The 9,800-nt window shown below is 42.8% G+C and overlaps 1 protein-coding gene and 1 pseudogene across 1 annotated transcript; one reads left to right on the top strand and one right to left on the bottom strand.

Annotated features, from left to right (window-relative positions):
• Nucleotides 1–249: 249 nt before the first annotated feature.
• Nucleotides 250–1,848, top strand: FAM209A (family with sequence similarity 209 member A). The gene is made up of 2 exons (XM_007533247.2): nt 250–568; nt 1,500–1,848. Exons 1-2 carry the CDS (start codon nt 326–328, stop codon nt 1,758–1,760), a joined length of 504 nt encoding a protein of 167 aa, XP_007533309.1. The 5' UTR covers nt 250–325; the 3' UTR covers nt 1,761–1,848.
• A 1,744-nt stretch (nt 1,849–3,592) lies between these two features.
• Nucleotides 3,593–4,144, bottom strand: LOC132541347 (coiled-coil-helix-coiled-coil-helix domain-containing protein 2-like; annotated as a pseudogene).
• Between the last annotated feature and the right edge of the window lie 5,656 nt (nt 4,145–9,800).

Below are 9,800 nucleotides of genomic sequence, written 5' to 3'. Positions count from 1 at the left end.
GGACTCAACAAACAGAGTCCAGAAATTGATCAATGGTCTCTCTCAACAGAATAACAGGATCAGAAAAAAAAAAAAATTACTGACAAGGAAATGGCATTTCACCATCCCCATCCCCTTCCTGTTGTTTTGCCTGCTAGAAGTTTCTCCATGTCCCTTTAAGTCCTGTGCTGCATTATCCCCCACTCTGAGGTCATCACGAGGGCCAGGGCTGCATCATGCTGGGGCCTCTGTGACATCACAAAGCACCCAGCCTAGGTATCCAGTCTCCAGGAGCCAGAGAAAATAAACCCACCATGAGCAACTTCCTGCCCCATCTTTGCTCACCATGCATAGGATGAAATGGTTCTTGTTCTTGCCTCTGTTCCTCTCCTGTAGTTATGCTTTCATGTTTTCTTCTCTGAAAGCCAAAGATACTCAGGGGAAGGTAGCATGCGGAGGACATTTCCGGACCAGGCAGAGTCTACCAGAGCACACCCAAGGCTGGCTTGGGAGCAAATGGCTCTGGCTTTTCTTTGTTATTACACTGTATGGGATACTCAGGTTTCGATCAGATAATGAGAAGAACAAGGTAAGGATGACACACTCACTCTGTGACGTGTGTGTGTGTGTGTGTGTGTGTGTGTGTGTGTGTGTGTACCACATTGACACCATCTCAGAAATCTCAGAGGAAAGTTTTTTTTTGTTTGTTTGTTTTTTGTCAGTATACACAGCATGGCTAAATATTATAAACCTGGATGCAAAGCACCTATTTTAAAGCTCTGGGAAACATGGGCAAATTCATTTCCTGATGCACCCTCAGGAAGATATATTTTCCTTATGCCACAGAAACTAGGACTGATTGTTGAAGATGATATGCAGTTTACTAGGCTGGAGTACACAAATAAAACCTTTGTTCGGTAAATGAGTGTTCTTCAAAGCGACAATAGATTCAAGAATTTGATTATGTCAAGGTTAAGCTAGATTCGTTACCTTAGGTTTACAGTGTGCTAGTATTTGGCATCTGATGTATTGTTGAGCTGACTGGAAATTGTATAGCTATCTAACATAATGGTAAAGGTAAAAAAAAAAAATCTGTCTTAATCAAGCTGCAAAAATGTCCAGGCTCGTCCTGAAAGTAGTTGAATGACTCTCAGAAAGGGAGGAGGCCAGAAATACTGTGGTATGTCTTCTTAGACCAAACATTACATGATACAGTATCCAAACTAACTAGAGAGCAGGAGTTGGCAAATACTTTTTACAAAGGGCCAGGTAATATTTTTGGTTTTGTAAGTTCTGGGGTCGCTGCTCTGGTAGCATGAAAGAAACATAGGTAATATGCAAATAAGAGCTGTGTCAATAAAATTTTATTAACAAAAACTGATGGTGGGCCAGAATTTTTCAAACCCTGAGCTTGAACAATGCAAGTTATTTTCTCCTAGATAAGCTCAACTCTCCTAGGAACTGTGTCAAAACCAGCAAAATCAACCACATTATTCACCCTGGATACCATTTCTTGACAGGAGCTGAGTACTAATCTCCGAGGATGTTCATTACGCTCACCAGCAAAGAAAAATCAAAATGCCTCCCCCAAAAAAGACTATGCGTTCAACACCTTAACTCAACTTGAGATGGACCTTGTGAAATTTATGTCTAAGGTGCGAAATCTGAAAGTCGTTATGTCAGCTGGCAGTAACGTCAAGCATTCGAGTGTAGACGGATCTTCAGATCCAGATAATAATAGCATCACGATATATGAAATCTGGGGTGAAGACGAGGAATGAATCCTTGGGAATGGATTTGTGTTCAAGTAGGAGAGAAAAGGTCGTGTTGACAAACCCTATGCAAACTAATAAAACTATTCCGAAGAAATCTCGAATTTGAAACTTTTTTTTTCTCAAATGTGAAGAAAAAGAATATGAGTTTAGTAACCAGGGAAGTTATGGATTTGCTTTTGCTATTTTCATTTCTTGTGAGTTGGTGAGTTGCCATTTCAAGCAAAAGAGATGGTGTGAGCTCTTCTCAATTTAAATGAGAAAAAAATATTATGGTTATGAACTGTGACCTCAATATGGAGTTGACTTGAAGAGAAATCAGTCTAGAAGGTCAGGGTCAAAATCAAACTTTCTACCTGTTTTTTTTTAAATATTTTATATTTATTTATTTATTCCCTTTTGTTGCCCTTGTTGTTTTATTGTTGTAGTTATTATTGGTGTTGTCGTTGTTGGATAGAACAGAGAGAAATGGAGAGAGGAGAGGAAGACAGAGAGGAGGAGAGAAAGATAGACACCTGCAGACCTGCTTCACCGCCTGTGAAGTGACTCCCCTGCAGGTGGGGAGCCGGGGTTTGAACTGGGATCCTTATGCCGGTCCTTGTGCTTTGCGCCACCTACGCTTAACCCGCTGCGCTACAGCCCGACTCCCTCTACCTGTTTTTTGTGTCACCCTCCCAATGATAACCACCATAGTTCTCACAAAGTCCTAGCCGGATATATATATATATATATATATATATATATATATATATATATATATATATATATACCAGAAGATGAATGTTTCATTAAAAACAGATGATATTCACTTCTCAGTGTCTATATATTGTTGGGATACAGTCATACCATTGAAATACATATTGTCTATGACTGCTTTTATGCTCCAGGCAGAGTTAAATGTTATTACAGAAACTTCTGTGGCCCTCAAGGCTGAAATTATTTACTGGGGCCAGGCGGTGGTGTAACTGGTTAAAAACATACATTACAATGCACAGGGACCTAGGTTCAAGCCCCTGGACCCAACTGCAGGGGAAAAGCTTCAACAGTGATAAAGTAAAGCTGCAGGTGCACCTCTGTCTCTTCCTTTCTCTATTTCCCCCTCCCTTCTCAATTTCTGTCTCTATCCAATAATAAATTTTTTAAAAATTTAAAGAAAGTATTGGGGCTAGGTAGCAGTGCACTTGGTTAAGTGCTCACATTACAGTGCACAAGGATGCAGGCCCAAGCTCCTGGTCCCCAGCTTCAGGGGGGACTCTTCACGAGTGGTGAAGCCGGGCTGCAGGCGTTCCTCTGTCTTTATTTCCCCCTCCCTTCTCAATTTCTGACTGTCTTTATCCAGCAAGTAAAGATAAAAAAAATATTTTTAAAAGAAATTATTTACTAACTAGCCCCTTTATAAAAGTTTACCAACCCCTAGTCCATACTAATCGTTTTTGTGTGTTCACTAAGAGCAGACATTTACCTAACATCTTCGTGAATGCCCTATGTCTGTCTAAGGAGGCAAGCATGTTACTTTATACATCATGTTTTTGTCATTCTGTCCAAATTTCTAGTGACTGTAAATGTGTATGCAATTGTACTCCTAAAACCTACAGCCTTGTAAGCCAGTTTACCTCAATAAAATTTAATATATATGTATATATATTGAAATAAATTGCTCTATTCAATTTAACTCATAAACAATAACATTACAAAAAGCTGGATCCAGGAAGCCACACGAGCACGTTCTAGCCCCAAACTCTACCATCTCAGTGAACTGAGATAAGACCACTCCTATTGCCAGCCTGAAGCAAGGAGGCTATTAATGATCTAGGAGAGGTTAAATTTGCATTTTACTTATTTCATGCTAAATTAACTTGGTCATGAGAAGTTTTTTTCAATGTCTTCAATTTGAACATCTTGATTAGGACAATCCATTTGCAAATCTTGCACTGCTTCTGCACCTTGCTGAAACCCTCACAAAGCTTCAGGTCACCCTGATTCTGGGAACACTCCAAAAATTGCTTCATCTCGTAGTGGCACGGACCAAACTTCTGCTGCTGCTGCTGCTGCTGCTGCTGGTGGTGGTGGTATGCAGGCTGGGCTCCCTGAGGCTCCTGGTAAGTAATGTCGGGCCTAGCAGACTCAGCAATGCTCTCTCAGCTGAAGGCCCCATTGATAGTATGACCAATGGTGTTCCCCACAGCAGGAGCCCACAGGCACGCTAGCTGCAGCGCTCACCTGTGTGTGTGTGTGTGGCGGGGGGGAACTGCAGCAGGTGAGCCGACCACGGATGGTGGACCCGCTGCTCTGGGCTTAGCTGCTGGCATGGGCTGAGGGGCAGCCCTCATCTGCGGTGCCCGGCTGGCTGGAGGGGCCCTGCAGGAGGTGTGGCTTCAGCTTCCACACTACATTGCAATGGCTCTGCAACATTCCCTGTGGCCATTTCCACCCCCCTCCTCCCCGTCCCCCTCGTCCTCCTCCCTTTTTCCCTTCTTTCTTTTTAGATAATGATAGAAATTGAGAAGGAGAGCTAGAGCCACTTCACATTATACACACTGCAGACTGGCATTAACAGAGAGAATATCAGTGTGCTGTTCTAAGTCCCTAGGTTTGTGGCCATCACATAGAAAAAGAGTATGGCACAGAGAGAGAAAGAAAAGAAGAGGGACATATGGAGGTAGTAATGTTGTTATGAGTGACTTGGAGGGGAAGAGAGTATTGGATCAGGAAAAAAAAAAAAGGGGGTAACTTTGTATAAATGTGGACAGATAGTTGCGGAGATGATGGTTGGCCCATGTCTACAACCTTAGGGGAACTGTGGTGGATTGCAGTGGGGAGGCTGAAGATACAGAACTCTGGTGGTGGGAATGGTGTGGATTCAAATCCCTGTTGACATGTGTTTTTGTAAAATACAATAAAGTAAAAAGAATACAGTACAACACACACACCCCTTTCCCATCTGCCATTCTTGTTACCTAGGAAGACACACAATATTTCCTTTGACCTTGAATCAATCTATGACTAAAGAAAACAGGACCAAAAGTAGAAGATCCCAGTTGGGGCCCTATTCCTTGGAAACGGAGGTTATAAACTGCTGACTTGAGGGCCAGTCCTCCCCTTTTTACTTTTACATTCTCCCACTGTTGTGGGCTCTTCTTGAACTAAATGAGAAAACAAATAGATATCAGATTAGTAAGAGAAAAAGACCAAACTTTTAGTGACAAGCATATGGAGAATTCACATGACTCTAAATTCTAGGGTAAATGAGACAAAAGGGGATTCTATTCTGAGCTAAGGGGTCTGTTTGTCAGAAGAAGGGTTCACATGGCAAGCAGGGGGTAACTTCATATGACAAAACCTTGTCTCTGGATGTTTGCCCTCCTTACGATAGATATCTCCACAAAGTGAAATATAAAGTAGGCTTGGTGTATAGCATCAAAGCAAGGAACTCGGGGCAATGAGGGGGGTGGGAGGGATGCAAGAGAACTTTGGGGGCCTGGCACATAATGAAATTATACTCACATACAATGACTGGATTGCAAAGCATTAATCCACTCAATAAAAAAAAGAAAAGAAAAGAAAAACATCAATTAAGAATGCTGTAGAATTTTTTTAAATTCCCTAAAAAGCTCACTTCTGGAGATGATCTCAAATTTGTGCAATCTAAAATAAAGAAATTTGATTATGCTTCATTCTTTGAGTCTATGGGAACCCTTCCTCCCAAGGTCCACAAGACTCGCCTTACTTCCACATATGAGGGTACATGAATTGTTCAGTGTCTGCACTAGGTCTTGGGAAAAGTCTGAACATTTTGGGGAAGGCTGATCCCTTAACCCCACAGGACAGTTTGACCTATGGTTGTTTTTTCCCGCTAATCTTTTATTTTGAAAGAATTGCAGATCCTCAAGAAGTTGCAGAAAATATCTCTGCATCAGGGAGTTGGGTGGTAGGTAGTGCAGTGGGTTAAGTGCAGGTGGGGCAAAGCACAAGGACTGGCATCAGGATCTCGGTTCGAGCTCTCAGCTCCCCACCTGCAGTGGTGAAGCAAGTCTGCAGGTGTCTATGTTTCTCTCCCCCTCTCTGCCTTCCCCTCCTCTCTCCATTTCTCTCTGTCCTATCCAACAATGACAACAACAATAATAACTACAACAACAAAACAAGGGCAACAAAAGAGAATAAATCAATGAATAAATATTTTTTAAAAATAAGGCAAAAATGTCTCTGCATCTTTGATCCAGTTTCCACAGTGGTTGCCTCTTCCAAAATGACAGTGTTAAGTCTTGAAAACTGCTTTGGAACTGGTTTGAACCATTCTGTGAGGTTTTGTCTAACCTGTGAAGACACATGCCACCCCTGACCCCATCAAGAGTCAGAGCTATCTATATTTCTTGATGCTTCTTCTATCTGATCCTCTATTCCATTATATTGCCTCTGCTGTCCTCAACTAAATCAACACTACCAGTGCTGCCAGGCCACCTTAAGGTGCTACTCACTTGTTACTGCAGATTGTCTCAGAAATGCCAAACCTGAGATGTCAACCTCCCAACTCTGTTGTTTTCACCGAACTGGCTTCATGGGCGGGTAACAGATGACCAGAAACTCGTAGCTGAGCTGAGAATGCAGTTTAATCTTTATTCACGAGCGGGCAAACAGTCCAACACCTAATCACCACACCATGTGCTCCTCCATCTTTCTCCTCCTGCAGCGGAGTCTCGAACTCAGGAAGTATGTAGGGTAGGGGGCAGGGAGAAGGGAGAAGCACGAAACTAGCAAGGGCTAAACCCAATCGCCCGGAGGTGGAGGGAGTGAGACCAAACCAATGTGAAGCATACCAACACAACTCCTCTAATCTGCTGAGATCTTTTCTAACACTTGGGATTTACCTAGTTCCATTATTAAAAAAAAATAAAAGAGCTTTATTTATTTATTTATTTATTATTTATTTTTGCCTCCAGGGTTATTGCTGGGGCAAAACATTTAATAGTATTTCTATACTTTCCTCATGTTTGGGAGCAACTTTCTGCCCTAATCCAGTTTTCCAGCCCTTTTTCTCAACTTTGACACCATCTTCACAGACAATATTCTGAGTCTACCTGCGTATAAGCTATCAGGCTTAGGCAAAAATTACCAAGGTTATGGGCCTCCTGGAATAGACCTAAAGTAAATTTCCTAGCTTCTTCCCACCCATAGACCCCTAGTTTCATCTGATCTACTACTGCCTTTGGTTTCCCGTTTATTAAACAATTTATTATGCTTTGTATCTTACCACCTTTTAGCCACAACATTGCAGATGCTACTATGATACCATCCTGACTTCCCTAGGCAGACAGCCCTACCAATGTGTCCCAAAACCCCACCTCCCCAGAGCCCTGCCCCACTAAGGAAAGATAGAAACAGGCTGGGGATATGGATCAACCTGCCAACATCCATGTCCAGTGGAGAAGCAGTTACAGAAGCCAGACCTTCCACCTTCTGCATCCCATAAAGAACTGTGGTCCGGGAGTTGGGCGGTAGTGCAGCAGGTTAAGTGCAGGTGGTGCGAAGCGCAAGGACCGGCATAAGGATCCCGGTTCGAGCCCCTGGCTCTTCACCTACATGGGAGTCGCTTCACAGGTGGTGAAGCAGGTCTGCAAGTGTCTCTTTCTCTCCCCTTCTCTGTCTTCCCCTCCTCTCTCCATTTCTCTCTGTCCTATCCAACAACGATGACATCAATAACAACAACAATAAAAAACAACAAGAGCAACAAAAAAGGGAATAAATATTTAAAAAAAAAAAAAGAATTGTGGTCCATACTCCCGGAGGGATAAAAATAGAGAAGTTTGCAATGGAGGGTTGGGACACAGAACTCTGTGTTGGGAATGGTATGGAATTGTACCCTGTTATCTTAAGGTTTTGTTAACCATTATTAAATCACCAATAATAATAATAAAAAAAAACTTTGAGGCTAACTAAGGCCTCACTAAATTCCTAGGTCTATTTCCTCCCTAACTTGAGGCCACATCCCATAAACCTAATGTGCTGCCTCCTGACCCCCCATCATCCACCTCTTAAAGGACGTTTGACCTTTTGCAGTTTGGACTGTTAGAACTGGAGCTGCAGGGAAAGATGCAGAGTGCTGCGGTGCGGCTCTCCTCAGAGGGAGAGCACAGGCTTGGGATGGAGGAGTCCCTGGACTTAGTCCTCAGCACACACACTGCCTCCCAATAAGAATGTACACAGATGTCTGGGTGCTTTCATTTCTCTGGAATAATAACATATGATTTTTGGAGTCACATGGGAAGTGTCTATTTGGCACCTCAGCCATTTCTTTTAAATGTTGGATTATTTGCCATTTTACAATTTGATCTCACATTACATTCTAATAAACTAGTAAGATCACATAAAATGCACATAAGCATAAAACAAGATGGTATGACTGGTGAAGTTACTATTTGAGAGGACCTGGGTTCAAGCCCTACAGTCCCCACCTTCAAGGAAGAAGCTTCTTCATAAGTGGTAGAGCAATGCTGCAGGTATCTCTCTCTCTTCCTCTAACTTCCCCTCTCATGCCCTATTTATCTTTGTTTCTATCACAAGAGAAAAAGAAGAAGGAAGAGGAGGAGGAGGAGAAACAAGAGGAAGAGGAATGGCCACCAAGAGTGGTGGATTTGTTGTGCAAGTACTGTGTCCCAGCAAAAAGAGAAAGAGAGAAATAAAAAGAGGAAGAGACTGAGAGGGAAAAAAAGAAAAGGAAAAAAGAAAGGAAGGCAGGAAGGAAGATGCATCTCTCCTAGACTCATAGCCACCTGTACTTTCCCATAGTCCTTACATCCTGCTCCATGACCTTGACTACCCACAACATCCACAAGCGTGTTCTCATCCTCCCTGTCCCCCAACCACTGGCAGCCCTAAGACCCATTTGTGTCTCAGAGACTTTGTACCCAGCCTTTCTCCCTGGGGTAACCTTGTCATTTAGATGTCACCTCCTCAGAGAGGGCTTCTCTGATCACCCAGCTCCTCCCCTTCTCAATGACCAAATCCCCACCTTCCTTTTCTTCTCTGCCCTTTGCTCTCTTCATCTCTTCACTGGGCTCTCTTATTGATCTGCTTCTTATTTATTTCTTCTCCTTTGGAATGAAGGGCCGTGAGGACAAGGACAGTGCCTTGAAGACAGGGACGGTAGCTTTTATGATGATTGGAATGTCCTGAGTGTAGAACAGAGCTGGGTACATGGTGAGAGCTTAAAGGAGATAAAAAAAAAAAAACTATTTTGAAGTCATTTTAGAATTCCAGAAATATTAGAACAATGCGACAGTGTTCCCATCTGTCCCTTGCCCAGCTGCTCCCAACTTTCAGCCTCTTAGGTCACCATAAAAGCACCATGAAAACCAAGAACTATAATATTGGGACAATACTGTCCTGTATATTCATGAAAATAAATGGTATGTTCTACATGAAGGTCACTCCATTTATGCCCTCCATCTGTTCTAAGACCCAAGCCAGCATCACACACTGAAGTCACTCCTCTCTCCTTGGCTTTCTCCTGTATGGAACAGTCCTGTCTCTCATGACCCACACTCTCATGAAGAGTGGTGACCAGCCCTTTTATCGTTGGTCCATCAGTTTGGGATGAATGGTGCTTCCCCATCATTCATGTCTAGAAAGAAGGAGGCCAAGTGCTCTGTGGCTCCCTCAGAGCGTTACTGATATACTGTGTGTATGTGCCTGTCACTGGTACCCTTTACCATATCTGCCTGTGGGAAAATGTTTGTGGGCTTCTGTGCTATAAAGTTGCACACATCTTCGAAGACTATAAGCTCCTGCCCCTCCTCAGATTTTCAACCATTAATTTGAACACCCACCAGAGAGCAAGAAACAATAATGTTCATAGCACTGGCCTGATGTTGATTCTGATCTTCCTCTTTCGTTCTCCAACCATCAGTTAGAATTCTGTCATAAGAAAAGCGTTTTCAAAATTTTGTTACTGGAGGTGGAGGGTAAAGAGATCACCAGGTAAGGGGCATATTTTGTCGTTTGGAGGCCAGGTGGTGGCACACCTGGTTGAGCATACATGTTATAATGAACAAA

Source organism: Erinaceus europaeus, chromosome 1 (genome assembly GCF_950295315.1).
Source record: "Erinaceus europaeus chromosome 1, mEriEur2.1, whole genome shotgun sequence".
NCBI lineage: Eukaryota > Metazoa > Chordata > Mammalia > Eulipotyphla > Erinaceidae > Erinaceus > Erinaceus europaeus.
Note: the sequence above shows the minus strand (reverse complement) of the source record. Positions and strands in the feature narration are given on the sequence as shown.